The sequence below is a fragment of the Poeciliopsis prolifica genome, unplaced genomic scaffold (assembly GCF_027474105.1).
Source record: "Poeciliopsis prolifica strain line A6 unplaced genomic scaffold, Auburn_PproV2 SCAFFOLD055, whole genome shotgun sequence".
NCBI classification, from domain to species: Eukaryota; Metazoa; Chordata; class Actinopteri; order Cyprinodontiformes; family Poeciliidae; genus Poeciliopsis; species Poeciliopsis prolifica.
The window spans coordinates 183193-198966 of NW_026562430.1; the positions used below are offsets into that span (position 1 = coordinate 183193).

Below are 15774 nucleotides of genomic sequence, written 5' to 3' on the forward strand. Positions count from 1 at the left end.
CTATAGAAGAGCAGCCCGAAGGAAGTAGCACATTATTAATTGGCTTATTACAAAAGTAAGATTATCCTGACAAAAATGGTTCTTTATTGTGAATACAAGAAACTCATAATGATAAATATGCAAACCCCAAAAAGTGACAATATGGCTTGGATCGCTGCTCTTATTGCATACTGCTCTGATGCGTCATTTTTCTTCCACTTCACAATTAAAGCGCTACCAATATTTCAAGAAATGTACACTGACGTTTGACGATGTGATGCGAGAAAATGTGAGGGCATAAATTTGTTTAGAAGTAACTTGGAGCTTTTCATTTAGCATATTCAAAATGTTGTATTTCTATTTAGCATAAATATCCGGTCCCACACACACTTAGTAAGGCAGTCACAGTGGACTAACAGTAAACAAAAACACATAGTCTGCACTTCATTTGCAAATAAGGCTTGTATTTAGGTGAGGAAAGCTTATGTAGATAAATGGAACCGTGTGTGGGAGACCCGGCAAGCTGTATAAAAGGGAAACAGTGTAATTGCTTGCGCATGGTAAGAGTGTGTGTCTCTGAGACGGTGGGCACTTCAAAGCTTTGATGTTGGCGCTCCTAAATGAGGGCCACCAGAGGTCCCGACTAATGGGACATCATGGGGAGATTAGAGGCCAAATAGAGCAGGCAGGCAGGCAACACGCTCCTATGTATGTGCACGTTGCCCAGAAAAGCAGCGAGTTCCTGTGTGTAAACCTTTTGTAATTAAAAGTGAAAGATTAGCTGAAAGTCTTGGCTGGTAATTAGAAAGGAAGAACCTACTATTTACAGTATTGGTCAGTGCTTTCTATAGTATGGTATAAATCCTTTATTAAATAATCATAACAATAATTATAATAACAATCATAAAAGAGCATTTCTGTACAAAGACCCCTTTAAAATAACAACAACAGCAGTCCTAGTAGTGCGAAAAAAAACAGGGTGGGGGAATCTTGTCCTCTCATGTTTTTTGTTTTTTCTTTCCTCTTAGCCCTCCCAGTCAAAAGAGGGCGCTGTAATTGTCACTGTCAGTGTCAAATGAGTATATTTTATGCCGGCTCCAAAGGCAAACTGGATCCCCGAGGCTCCAAGGCACTTTGAAGAGAGTCAGTGGGGTCCATCAATGTGGGCCTCCGAGGACGAAAGATGCCGAGAGTGAGGGTGAACGAAATGAGTGCGCTTCTACAGTGAACCCGTTGAACGTCATTTCTAAGCTGGAGTGGGTGTTTCAAACAGGCATGTGTGTGTCCAAACATTACGGGTTGACTGTGTACTCAATGTTCTGTATATACAACAGTACATTCAGTTGAAACCAGATATTTATACATTGGAAAAATATGCACAACCTTTTTTCATTGTCTGACTAACTTTTACCGTATAAGGTTATTAAATCCAGAAGTGTAGGAACTGGTGCACTTCACAAAATGGATTGTACTAAAATGAAAGAAAATTGCATGGAATTTTTTATAGATTGGCCTTGAAGCTAAGCATAGTGTCAAGTTAGCTACAAAGTGACTTGACGACAACAAAATAAATGTTTTGGAGTGTTGTAGTCCCGTATAAATTGTGGGCAGAGCTGAAAAGCTGTGTGGACTCAAGACATACTAAATACCTGGCAGTTTCACCAGTTCTGTCTTGAGCAATAGGCCAACATTTCAGCAAACTATTGAGGAAAGTTTGCAGAAGGAACAGAGTGAACCAATTCACAGTTTAAAAATGCTTTTTTTCCCTCATTATTCTGGCATTTATTATTGGTAACTGACTTATGACAGTAACTGTTTAGTCGGATTTATTGTCGGGCGATGGAGAAAAAGGTCATGCGGTGTATGTAGACATCTACGTTCAACTGCACAAGTGAGGTGTCTGTGTATTCATGTGCTCAGGAATGAATGCTGAGATCGTTCTTGTTCGTCCTCTTTCTTATCATGGCTTACAAGTCTCTGACTGGTTCAAAACCGTGTCGTAAAACAAATACATAAAAAAAGCAATGACAAAAAAAGCTTGGCTGGTATGCAGTGATAAAAAAGAAAAGATTCCCAAAGTAGGCCACCATTAGCCAATAAATTGAGGTGGATGCTTGTGTGTGTTGGAGGAAAGATGGAATAGGTCCTTTAAATCATGGCTTTTGAGGTCCACGTGTAAAAATGTCTCGATGTTGCCTCGACAATCCTTTTTACCCCCCTACCCCCCAGCATTTCCACACACAATGCTTTGCTTTTAAGGCTTGTTGTGCATCTGGGCACACAGTCGCTCTGTTGATCGGATATGTCTATGGTTTGATTCTGATCCCATTTGTTCTTTTTGTTTTTTTGAAAGCACAGAGCGAGCAAAAGCTCCTGGGAGGGAGAAGCATGGGGGAATTCGAGTGCTCTGTCAGTCACAGTCTCGTTTGTTCTTTCGTTTGATTTGCTTCCTTCAGGGTTTTCGGTCTCTGCCCCAACCAGCAATCCATAGGTTGCACCGTCCAAATCTCCTTGACCTTTTCTGATTTGCCGCCAATGTAAACACGACCTTCTCTTTGACAGGAATCAGTAACAACTAAATCTAACAATAACACCTTTCCATCAGTAAAAGAATGCTTCCCTCCCTACCTCTACATACACCCATACATACGCACACACACACACACACACACACACATACATATATATCTATATATACTTTCTTCACCTCTTCTTTTCCCCAACTTATCTTTAACCACAGGCCTGGAAACTGGCCCGAAAGAAAACATTAAACAAAAATAAAGTGATTGAGTAGAAACTCAACTAAAAATACCACAGAGGGAAAGAAACTGAAGGGCCAACTGAGTGTGTAGCAGGAACAAAAGAGTCAAGGGGCCTTACAAAGGAGCTAAGTTCTAGGCCACTGTGTTCACAGGTGATCAAAAAATACTCTTTTCTAAACTTATTCCTATCCTACCACCTTTCCAACACAACGTATCCAAATCTGTCTGTGTAGTTTACAGTATCCAGTTGCAAAACTAGACTTATCTATGACGCATTTAGAAGCAGTTCTCTTTACGTGACCCGGGATTCAGCAATTGATATGTGTTGATATTCAGTGTTTGAGGCCTGTCATCCCTGCAGTGAAGCAGTCCATGGAGGTAACCCTGGTCTCTCAGTCGTTGATGCATTTGCAGAAACAACTGCCAATACTGGACGGTGCTGCGTTCTCCAAACAAGTTCTCACTGAGACCTGCACCACTGAGGAACACTAAAGTTGGCAAAGATGAAGAAAACAGAGAGAGATTTTCACAAAATGCCTGTATCTTTTCCTCATCACTTCTCTCATGCTTCAGTGCAGCAGCGCTGCTGGTTGAGTTTGACTTTGTGCTTGAGGCCATCGTACAATTCGAAGTTGTAGTTCTCCAGAGTGGTGGAGGATCGTGACGAGAGCCCACTGTAGGAGCACGTGCAGTACAGGAGGAGGCCGGCGCACACTGCCCCGAGCAAGACGCCCAGGGAGCTCATGACGATGATTGTGACCAGGATGGGGTCCAATGTGTATAACCACGAGTTATCTTTTTCTGAGGTGTGTGTCACTGGAGGATCTGATGATGGGGACGTTGGCACGTTCCAGTCTGGGTTATGCAAACCTAAGACAGATAGAGGAGAGTCGATGAGAAAAATAAGGTATTTACATAAGTTATCGCTGACTGTGTCAGTCCCCTTTATGACCACACTTTCCAGCAGGATAATTCATCATGTCAGAAAGCTAAAATCAAAACCTGAATTTTTGAACAGGACAATGAGTAATTATTCAACGTACTAACAGACACTAGATATTTATCCATGCAGTGGAACGGGACACTTGCATCCTCGATGTGCAGCCAAAAATATCAGCAGGAACTTTGTGATGCTATATAAAAATTAAAGGTGTTCCTGAGGCACAAGGGAGTCCAAACTCGTATTAACAAAGTGTACCTAATAAAGTCATGGATGAGTGTATTTTGGTATGTGAATGATGTGCCTTACCACTGCCAAGAGGGTCTCTGCCCATGGAAAGCCTCCCATCTCCAATGTGTTTGGTGCCTGTCAAAGAAAAGCATAGGATCTTCAGCAGCAAATCAATTTACACTTACTTTTCACATTCGTCCAAAAGAAATCCTATAAAACTTGATGCCAAAGAATAAAAAAAACAATCTTGTGTTTAAATGTTACATATGTGTCAGATGGCTTTATTTTTGTGCAATGACAGTGTTTTTTGTTTTGTTGATTGGCACAAAAACTCTGAATATGATGAAACATGGCAGCAAGAGTAAAAGACAGAACCCATCAAACTTTATTTAAAGCAGAAAACTAGGGCACTGAAGTTCACAAAGAAGTTACAAAATGTCACACATCACCCAAAGCCAGCTGTTTTTCTACTTGGAACAGCACTCCAGACCTATTGTACTGTACAATTACCCTCCAAATATTCCCGGTTATGTGTCAAACAAATAAACACGAGCAGGATACATTGGAACACGTACCTAAATAAATCTAAGGCGAGTGTGCATTGCCATACTAATATTAGCAATACATTACTGTTGTGCACTTCTGGTTAGTTTGTCACTTTACCGATTCATACATTCATTTTATCCGCATATTTTACGCTCAGACATAGTCTACTGAATAAATACTTCATACTACACCATATTTCCTTTTGACATGGAGTCAATCTCAGAGTTTTTGACTCCACTTCCTAATACTGTACAGCAAATACAGTGGACACTGGTATTTGCATGAAAGCTGAAATCTGCAAGACCCACTGTAAAAATGCATATAACTGCCTTGTTAAATAGCTGAAATACCAAATATATCTTATAAATCAAAAGGCATTGCCACTGAAGCTAATAGCCACAATCTTCTTTATTTCTGTTCTTGGGGTCTGGCTGCTTTGCAAACACCAGTTAATAGAAAAAACTTCACATAGATCAATTAGCAAATACTAAACTACGAATAGATGAGAGTTCACTGCTCCATAGAGCATGAAAATCATTGGTTCTCGAAGTAGGTTTCAAAGTTTCCTAAGGTGGGAGTGACTGATGATAAACCTCCCTTTTTGTTAAACACTCTGAAATGACTAAATATGAAATGACAAAGAGGCAAAATGACTGGCCATTTCTTTTACTGTAAAATATAGAGGCCTATAAAGTGAATCACTGAACGGTTTTAAACGTGGCTTTTGTGTCTTTAGCTCCATTTCATTCCAATAACTATGCTAACAAGAATACACAATCAAGTGGAAATTAGGTGTTTGTGGCAGAATATCTAAGACAGGAATATTTACAAGATCAGTACCCTTGTAAATATACCAAATAAATTCACCTACACATGATACTTTCTTTTGCCAGTATAAGAAAACAAAACAGACAAATGTATGCTTTTAAAATAGAAAAATATGACTTTATTAATAGAGAAAGTTCATTAAGATACATTCCTGTCAAACACACAGTCATCACATTTGATAAAGATTGTATAAGACTGCTCATTCTGTGCCAGGACAAGTTCAAAACACAATATCAATGTTGAAATCATTGCTGTCAAGGTTAAGAGCGATGCATTTGACGATTAAAGAAAGAAAAAAAAATTGGCAACGTTTACAATCAACAAAGTAGTGCTTATGCCTGCCATACTCTTTGACATGGCAGGTGGCCTGAACTTAGACCTGATGCCAACGTCTGAATCAGAACATGAGTAAACTTCTAATAAAAGCAGCACTTTGGTTGAGTTTTTAACTTTGTTTCTTTGTGTCTATCTGTGTTTGCTGCTCTTGGCGAGTGTTCAGGAGTGGGAGTAGCTGCTTGGCAAGGGATGCGACTAGATCTAGAGGTCTTTGATGGCCGATGGCATTATTAACACGGTTGCCAGGACAACGGAGGCTGGCAAGGAACCGGGCGACGGAGGCGCAGCAGATGGGAGGAAAAAAGTGCTTACTGCAGCCTTAATAAATGTTATCCATCCATTAACTAATTACTGCTATTAGAAGCTTGGTGGGTAATGGTGTTGGGATGGATTGAGTAAGGTGTCCAGTCCCTCTCTTCTCAAGCTGATTTAAAAGCACAAAATGAGAGTGTGCCAAAAATAGTTTTCCTCCACAGCGGAGGAATAAAAAGTGCACCTTTGTCGTTTTGTCAACAGACTGAGGTGTATTCTGCTGAGGTGTGGGGAGAAGGTGGTGGGTTTTTGCAGTTTTGACAGGCCCAGAGTGCAGTACCCCATTAAGCTGCAGAGCAAACGCTCCAATTTCATTCAAACCATCTGAGCGCAGGTCAAAGCCCATCAGCTCTGGAGCAACTGATGGGGGGGAAATCGGTGCCAGTCGGGGACATTTTTTGCAAAATTGCAAAAAAGCAATATTTTTTATTATTGTGGCATCCAAAGCCAGAGCCCATAAATGTAAATGTATGGGAAGCCCTCTGCAGAACTTAATGACATTTGAATTAGCTGAACTTATTTGAAAACATAAAGGACACTGGCCTGTAAATACCAGGAGAAAGTGCATCTGCAGTCTTTGACAGCATCTTATGGCACAAAAGAGATCAAGCAGAACAGCTGGGCTCAGGGTTCCTAAATGGTTCACATGTCAAAATTCAGGACTTTTCCTGTCTGACTTTTAAAGGTATTTGTAATGTTCACCAAAAAAAACTGAACTATTAATTTATGACAGACGTTTCTACAAAGGTCAAATTTAAACACGGGATGGATGGATGAAATGATAAAACAACATGACTGAGAGTAAAGTCAGGAAACACGTATTATTTTGTGGAGAAACCCTGAAGATCTGTCCACTGGAAGTCATAATATCCTGAAGCTCTCTTTCAAGGCTGCGCTCATACACTCCAAAATACTACACTTATGGCCTCCAGCTGGTCTTGTGGCATTGTGGGATTTGTAGGAGCAAAAATCAAGTAAGAAGTGGTGATGGCCGACAGCTGTGTCTATTTACAATCTCCCTTAAAACAACAAGCGCATATTCGCACTGAAAAACACGACAAGGCTCGGCCTGGCGCAGGCTTTCATCTGGGCAGCTCAAAGGTGAGGGGGTTGGGAGTAGTGAGGAGGGAACAACCGGAGTGGGTGGTAAGGAGCACGAGTGGGAGTGGAACAACGTGCTTTATTACACCATAGAGTCAGGATGAAAACACTAAACACTGAGAACGGCTGCATCCATCACCGACTGATGCCTTTATCAGGAGAGGATGAGCCGCTCAATCAAACAAGCTGGTTATCTCCGTTTTGCGATGCAGGGATTTAAGTATGACGGATTTGCATTCTTTTGGGTTTTAAATGTGCACATGCTGTGTTTGAAAGATCAATGGAAACATATTTTCTTCCTTTCCATCCGGTGCTGCAACGCCCTCCACGTTGGCATGAGTTGCATCGCAGCTATCCAGCGTTGTTGATACAGAGACACCATGAGCAGTATTTTCTTCCAGCTTGCCAGATCATTTCCACAGTTACAGCACAGCAAACGTGTCTCAGCCTAACAGTTTTCTCCCCTTTTTGTGTCTCTTGGGTCTTGTTTTAGCCTTGCCGTTTGGCAGCTCTGGCTGGCTTAACCTCTTCCCTACTCCCTTCCCATCTACCCACAGTCACACATGTCTTTGTCTGAGTCCACGCTGGGGTCGTTCCTGGCGGACTGTCAGGGTTACGAGGGAGCCAGACGCTGCTAAATGGTCCGAATCAAGCTGCCCGGGAAAAATAACTTCGTCCCTCTCATCGGGGGCAGCGTGGTGTGATAATGTCAAGAGCAAACTCCTTTATGAAACAAAGATGCAGAGTGTTTCTTTGCAAATTTTCACGTTGTGTCACCATCACCATGGTAGCATAGTAGCTGTAAACAGGAGTGGATCTTCTACGGACATCACAAGTTGGCATCCAGACGGCTAGCCGGTGCAATAAACTAAGTGTTTCTGTTTTTAGCAGAGGGTGCGGTGTCGGTCCCGGCTGTCCAGCCTTACTGTCAGGACTGGCTCCACCCCTGGGGTGGCCATACTGGTGGACCAGTTAGAGTACTGGAAGCACTGTGAGGAGCTGTGATAGGCCACGGAGAGCTGGTTCTTCTTGGTGGCCAGGTGTTGTCGGCAGCAACAGAGCGCTCTGACCAAGATGGCTACCGCCAGGAAAAGCAGGGCGCCTCCGGCGGCCATAATGTAATACCAGTGGATGGGCAAGGGAGGCACAGGAACGCCTCCCCCTGGTGGAGAAATACAGAATGATTGGCCAATGGGAAAAGAGAGGAGCGGCATTTTTTTTGTTTATTTTCTGCATTTAATTTGCTGCTTTATGTTCTTTTTTTCCATCTCTTAGCTCACAAACAGCAGGCGTGCAACTCATTTGAGCATGCACAAGCATGCCAGTTGTAAAGAATAAAACAAATCCTCAATGCCATAAATAATAATAATAATAAAAAAAACATGAAAGCATTTACTTCTGTCATGGAGCTGGGGTTGCAGTTTGAGGACAACTTTTCACACCAAGATCACCAAGAGATTTAGCTTGACACCAGTCCAATAGCTGATTCAGGCAGATGCAATGCAGGCAAGTCTGTTTGAAGCTGCAGTGATTTTACTTGGTGTGAACTGAAGCCACAACTATTAGTTATACAAGCAATCACACACATTGAATTAAGGAACTTCCTCTTCCTGTTTCACACTGGCACGGGATGCCACATAAAGCCTTTGGAGCCATGCAGGAATCAGTGGGACGGCCAATTATTTAGCTGGCTCATGTTGCTTGATTTGTCCCAAGTTCGTAAATTATCCTGTTCTCTTGTCTCGGCTTCTTCACATTCATCAGCCATCCTGGCCGGTCCTCTCCTCCTCAAAGCCAAGAGGCTGTCTCCTTAGAGAGCATCTCCACAGATCCTCTCTGCTTCTTCCCCTGGCGCCAACCTCTCCTTCCTTAAATTCTTGGTAAGAACAAACTAACCGTCTTCCAAGAAGCTCGTATGCTCCTTTAAAATACAGCTGAAATAAAACCCAGATGAGATTTGGGGAATACGAATAAATTAGCATCCACATGAACTGTGTGAAATCTCACACCAAACTAGGGACGGGGGAAGCAGAGCTCAATACTTCCTGATTTTTGGACCGTGTCACATAATTACAGAGAGGGAAATGGTGCGTGATCCTGCTACTTCACACCGCACACACTCATCAGACGTAACCGAGTGGAGGGACCCGCGCTCGGTGCTGCTCAGTCACTCTATCTGATTGCTTTCCGCCGGGAAAACCGCCGCGTGCGTCATTGTCAACGCCAGCGCTCGTGCGCGTTCGTCGAGGGTTAGGGGATTTTGCGCGGGAGTGCGAAAGCCAGGGAAGTGCACACGCATCACATTCTGCAATAAAAGCCCCCAGACCAGCCTGCATCTTAGTGGAGGGCATTATGAGACGGTGAAACACTTGCATCAATCACAAAGAGACCTCCTCCCCCCAATCCTGTCCCATCCCATCCCCACCTCCTTGGATGCTCTAAACATTTTTCATGAGGCATGGAGTTATTAAATCCCTTCAGGTTGTATCCTGTAGACTCGACCTGAGAGAATAAAGCTATTGTCAAATACCTGTCTGCATGAGGTTGGTGTGATTTAGCTTGCCTTACACACAGAGTTTGAGACTAATTCTTTGTTGGTGACAAAACTAACCTACTATGCAACTTCCCTTAACTTTTAAACTGAAATTGTGTTTATCAAATGTGATTGTTTTCATTTTAGTAGGAGGTTTAGATGTTTCTTCATGCTGGCTGATGATAAAAATGAATGCAGTTTAGTCAGTTCAGCTCCAGCAGACTCAACATCGTCAGTGAAGGAAAGGTTTGAGGCGACATTGCAGAAAGTATTCACACTCTTGCGACTTTTCCACATTTTGTCACGTTTCAACCACAAAGATCAATTAATTTTATTGGGATTTGATGTGCCAGACCAATACAAAGTAGCATATAGTCATTAGAAATCTCATTAAAAAACATGTTTGTATTCTCTGTGTCAACACTTTGTATTAGTTGCAAGTGTTTCAGGATGTCACTATCAGCTTTGCACATCTAGAGAATGAAATATTTTCCTTCTATTTCACATTTCTGCTCTACTTTGTGTTGTTCTGTTACCTAAAATCCAAATAAGATTCATTGACGTTTTCTGGTTGTAGTGTGACAAAACTGGAAGGCACTGTAATCTTTCGTTTTGCAGTTTGGACAACCAACGCGAGAACCCCCCCGTCTCCCCTGGGTTGATGCATTCTGACGGGCAGGAAAGCAAGACCACATTTAGGAAGTGACATCCTTATAAAAGCCAAACTCACCTGGGTTTTCTGGAGAAAACGCAGAGAAGGGTTCTATGAGGACAGGGAACACAAGATTCAGACAAGAACAGAAGAAGAGAATCTATTAACATGACGGAAAAATGTCACAGAAATATCTCAAGACGATCTAAATGAAATTTCGCTGATATTTAATGTGAATAATGGCATTTTCTGAGCTTTTTGGGAGGAATGCAATTTCTTACATGGCATGAGTTTGGTTGTGAGAAGGTGAGGAACAGTGTGTGTGGGCTACATGAATGCGCTTACTGGTGGACTGGTGGGGAAGGCTGGGAGGTTCTGGGTGGCTGTAAACTAACGGAGCAGAACCTTCACTTTGATTGTGTGGAATGCAAACAGAAAAAAGCGGCAGTGTGTGTGCGTCTGACAGAGTGTTTGACAGCGTGTGTGTGTTGAAGGGAGGGCGGTTAAAAGAGAAGGAACGAGGGGGGGAAACAACTTGGGAACGAGTTGGCGGGAACACAAACGCGCTGTGAAAAACTCAACTGTGTTGCTTGATAAGAAACATCCCAGCATGCCATGGGAGTGGCAGGAGGAAGTAGGCAAAACAGGAGGGGGAGATATGAAGGCAGGGCTGTCATCTTAGCCATCCAAGCTGATGGGCAACATAGTCTCTCTCAGGACTTTGGTGACACATTTATAAACACAGAAAATGGTGGAAAGTGCAGAGAAAAGCATCCCAAAAAAAAAAACCCCAGACACATTTTCTTTTAATTACACTCTAGTCCACCTGTGAAACAACCTCCAAAGAGATGCTGGCTGGGGTTTGGCTTTGAACCTACAGCTTGGTCTCTGATCTGTTTAAGACCCTCTCTGAAGCCCCCGCTTGGGCCAGATTAAGTAGGCTATGCTTGTGCTCGACTCACGCTCTTCACTCCCAGGGCTTGCTTGGGAAACAGCCTCTCTAGTAATTCCCTCTGACGGTTCGGGAAAAGCTCTGTTTACAAAATACGACAGGAACGAGAGCAAGAGAGATGGATGAAGCAGAAAGGAGGAGGAAAAATCTAATGAAACATAGATTAGCATCTTCAAGACCCACAGGGCATTTATGGCCTACTTTTCCCATTCTTCTTTTCTTTTTGGTGAAGAAGTAAACGACGTCCCTCCCTCCCTTTCTCGCCCCCTCTCTCCTCCGTTTTATCTCTACAGTTGGTGGGCTCTTCGATCTCCAAAAGCTGGGATGTGGAGGGGAGGATTAGAGTTTGAAGTGTTTACCTCCTCACATGCATCAATGTTCCAGGACCTTGTGGCTAAAATGTTTTTCGAACAGCGATTTTGCATAAAAACTTCCATTAAAGGGCCTTGTCGAGCTTTTATGACATAATGTAGGTGTCTAATTATGAAATAGGATTAAAATCTTGTGTGTTTATAGTTGTAAAAAAAGAAAAATGGATGTTTATTTTCTTGTACTTCACAATTATACTCTTCCTTTGTTGTGTCATCACACCAAATACCAATAAAACACAACAAAATAAAGATTTTTGTGGTTGTAACATAAAAAAAAAACATATGAAAAACATGTGAATAGTTCGCAAAAATATGCCAACCAGAGTGAGCAATGACGGATGTGTTGATGGTTTGCATGTTGTATTTAAAAATTCATTTTGGCCAGCTATTGTATTACGTGACGTACCTGTGCACTCTTTCAGAGGGGAGCTTGCACTCATGTGGAGGTTGTCTATCCAGATGTGTCCTCTGGTGCTGTGATGAAAGAAACCCTCTATCACAACCTGGCAGCCAGAAAAGAGACGGAGAAGCGGAAGAATGGATGTGACAGAGGACAAGATGAGGGAAAGGCGGAGCAGGGGGCGGAGGCAAATTGAGAACAGGGACAAACAGGAGGAGGGAGAATAAAAAGTTAATATGAACCTGGTTGCACTCAGCACTTGCAATGATGGTTTAGTTTACTTCCAGCTAATTATGCTAACTTTTTTATGAGAACATCAACTTCTTGTGATGGCTCTGACAAATGCATGAGAACAAACAACCAAGCGCCTGGCAGAGACAAATACTTTCTCTGTGTACTTTCTAAAGTTAAACCTAACTCCAAAAGAATAAATCTGACTGACTGTGTTTTTTTTTCTATGAATGCAGCCATTTTCTACCTGGAATTGTTTTGGGGAGCGTGGCACGATGGTCCGGCCTTCTTTCCAGACTGTGGTGTGATTGTCGCGGAGCGACCACAGGAGAACCTCGTCATTGAGGTCGTCCCGCAGAAACACATTCAGGTTGCCCTGGGAATCCCCCCACATCTGGTAGGAGAAAAGGAGGCAGAGGGGTCCGGCGTCGGCGGGCACCACCGGGCTCACGAGGCGAGCGCGCTGCTCCAGGTTCTTCAGGCTCACGTCCAGGTACAGGTAATTGTTCAACGCTGGAATGGTAGAAAATTAAGATTTACAGCAAATGTATTCACACTCCTTAAATGAGAGCTGGGTGACAAACAAATTTTATTGATTGTTTGAATCTTTGGCAAGTAAAGATTTAATTTTGGGATTTTTTTCCAATGCATTCTACAACAAAATATAAGGGTCAGACTAAGTTACAGGTTTTATTTCCTTTTTACAAGACGAACCAATAAAATTCAAATGATATGAGAATACAGTTTTAATATACCAGAACAAAATTGTAATTTTAGGAGAATGAATTAACCAAAAAAGGCAAATTAATTATTCAAGCTTTTTTTTCCTCATTAAAAGACGTTTTTTCCATAATTGTATCTCTTTTGAGCTACATTCTTATAATGAATCCATTGTGCAGCTCACAGAAGTTAAAACCACTGAAATAAAAACATCTCTTTCTGGCAAGAAACAAGAAATAATTATAATTGGATCTGGTATAAAAATCTTACTTTTAAACCTTATTGCCCAGTCCGGTTTGTTTACTTTTACAAGAAGCTGTGTTTTAGTATTTTAACTCTAATCCGATTGGCTGTAAAATTGATGGCAGCATTGTGTGAGGCTGGAGGATGTGTTCATTTCACAACCTGACCCTTGAGCAAAAAAAAATGGAGCTAATCACTGATTGCTAACAGGAATAGGATCCCTGCTGCACAATGGTCGCACAGAACAATAGGGAAATGACAAATATAAACACACCGAAGAATAGGTCCTAACAAGAGGGCCATTCATATGTGAGGTATCATGGCCAATTCCTCTTCATTCCCCTCTCAGGTAACTCCTTTAGCGACTAAAAACAAAAAAAAGTCTCGACAAAAAGCACTGCACTCCATTTGTTTACACCAGAGGATGTTTAGTTTGCAAATTCGACGCCGGCACGAACTGCATTGTGAAAGACAAGTGAGCCGACTGTATGAGAAAAAGATTGAATGCGAATGTGAGTGTGAGAAAGAGCGACTCTGTGAAGAATTTCCTAAGTGGGCCCGGTGGGAAAATGTCCAGCATCAACAATCTGCACATTAAATCACCTGCGTCGTCACAAACAACTGTGTATATGCTGCAGGAGTCCTTCAGGGCCAGAAAAAGAATCACAAGCATAACAGCAGATTATAGGATCTGTCTGAATGTGTTAGTTTCCACTGCTTGCTGCACAGCAGAGACTAATAGCCTGTATTATTCAGCAGCGCAGCCAAGCTCAGGTTGGAGAGTGACTCCACTGATTTGGACTGGACCTTTTCCTGAGTGGCTGTGTGGGTTTTACGTCGGATCAAACAAGCTGTATCTGGGGGGAACAAATCTGTCTCGAATCTGACAGGCCCGCCCCCCCTCTGCCCTCCATACGGTCAGAGTGGCCTGTCTGTGACACTTTCCACACTGTGACTGTGACAGTATCTCCCATGGCCCATCTTGACTCAGGAATGATTGTGTGTGAGTGCAGTCTTTGCTGAATTTGAAGAATATTTAGTGCTCTACAAAGGATTTGAAACAATTCCCCTTGACCCCTTCAGATTGTTGTAACTCCTTCTAGCATTACAGGATTATTAATCTTATTAATTTTGTACAAAAATTTACTTTTTTTTTTCCTTTACATTTTTGTTGACAGTGAACTGATAGGTAGTTCAAATTTTTTTATTTTAAAAAATAAAACCTATAAACTTTAGCATGCATTTATATTTAATCCACTTTACTCTGAAACCCTTGCATATAATCCAGCGTAAACAGGCGACTTTAGTCCGAAAATTTGCTGGATTTCACTTGTTTAACCAACTTTTGCAGTGCTGTCACAGTGACCCACTGCTATCCCGCTGCTTTCCCAGACCTGGTGGAAAGTGGCGTGCTAATCAGACCTACAAACCACAGACCATCAATAATCTATTTCACTGGTTTTCTGCTGCCACAGGAGGCAAACAGTGAGTGAATTTGTGGAGCTTAGTTGTCACATTTTAATCAGGAAAGCATCTAAAGCCAAAAATAATCTCATAAATCCATGGTGGCTAATTCTGGCTTTATTACTGGTTTCACATCTGAGGTCAAGAGGTGACAAGTTTGTGGCTTCTGGGCCACAAGGGAAAATCGAGCCCTGCAGAGGATTAAACAGTGATTTGATAGTGGTGAAATAATGATCCTGTTCTGGCTGAGATTTCTGACCTTTGACATTCGGAGGAAAATCAAAGGCGTGTATGGTGTGTCAGAATGGCTGGAAATGATACTTCAAACATAAAAAGCGCAACCTGGCTTAATCTATGCAACCCTCCGTGATGGGGCTGTGATGAAAGAAGCCGCTTTGAAGCCCTCCGTTGAAGCCAAACAGATCACGCTTCAGGAGCGGCGGGATTAGCGTAGGATTGTTACCGGTATCAACGTATATCAGGTTTTTAAAAGGTTAATATTTCAAAAGTGTACCATACGGCAGCTTAACGTCCTTTCAGCAAGATGCAAAAGGTTTTAGCAAGTTAAGTTAAAGAATTTTAGGAGCTTGTAAAGGCTAGGACTTTTAAAAAATATAAAGATAGTTAATACTACCTGCATAACTCCAGGTAGCACTGATAACATATTTGCCATTTATGCACCTGCCTTACATTCCTTCAAACATGGTACAAATTATACAGTCAAAATATATAATAGCTGCTGAAAAGGCTGTTTTTCCAGCAAGCCAAGGCTCTGTAAATACTGAATACCTGTTTTCCATCACACAGAAAATGGTCATCAAAACCCAACAATAATAATTTGGTTTGACAGCAAATTTTGGGAAGAGAATCCTTTCAGGGATTTTGCAGGAATGTTCAAAGGATAATTTTAATTAGATTATTTCCTGTTTAGATTGAGTGATTTGCTAGTGACACACAAGTTATATTTGTGTCACCATCTGGTGCTGCACACTGCTGGTAAGCTAGCTGGAAGAAATATGTCTGATTGTTTCTAACTGTAAAACTGAAAGAGCAGCTCCAATCAGTATTATTTTTTTTAAAGCTACATTTTGCCAGTGATGAGATGTCTGTGAAGGCTGGATGCCATATTCTTCCTGATAGTCTGATCTATTAAGTAGCATTAACTAACATCAC

The 15774-nt window shown here is 41.9% G+C and overlaps 1 protein-coding gene across 4 annotated transcripts in view; it reads right to left on the reverse strand.

Annotated features, from left to right (window-relative positions):
* Positions 1-830: 830 nt before the first annotated feature.
* nrp2a (neuropilin 2a) overlaps positions 831-15774 on the reverse strand; it is a 63062-nt gene continuing 48118 nt past the window's right edge. For 2 of the 4 annotated variants that reach the window (XM_055059564.1, XM_055059562.1), the window contains exons 14-18: positions 12422-12687; positions 11950-12046; positions 10299-10331; positions 3991-4047; positions 831-3611 (exon numbers count right to left, since the gene is read on the reverse strand). In XM_055059564.1, coding sequence (XP_054915539.1) covers positions 3304-3611; positions 3991-4047; positions 10299-10331; positions 11950-12046; positions 12422-12687 — 761 coding nt within the window. In that variant the 3' untranslated portion in view covers positions 831-3303. Of the gene's footprint in view, positions 3612-3990; positions 4048-5378; positions 8198-10298; positions 10332-11949; positions 12047-12421; positions 12688-15774 lie in introns of those variants that run through there. The other 2 variants (XM_055059565.1, XM_055059566.1) reach the window with 2 other exon arrangements.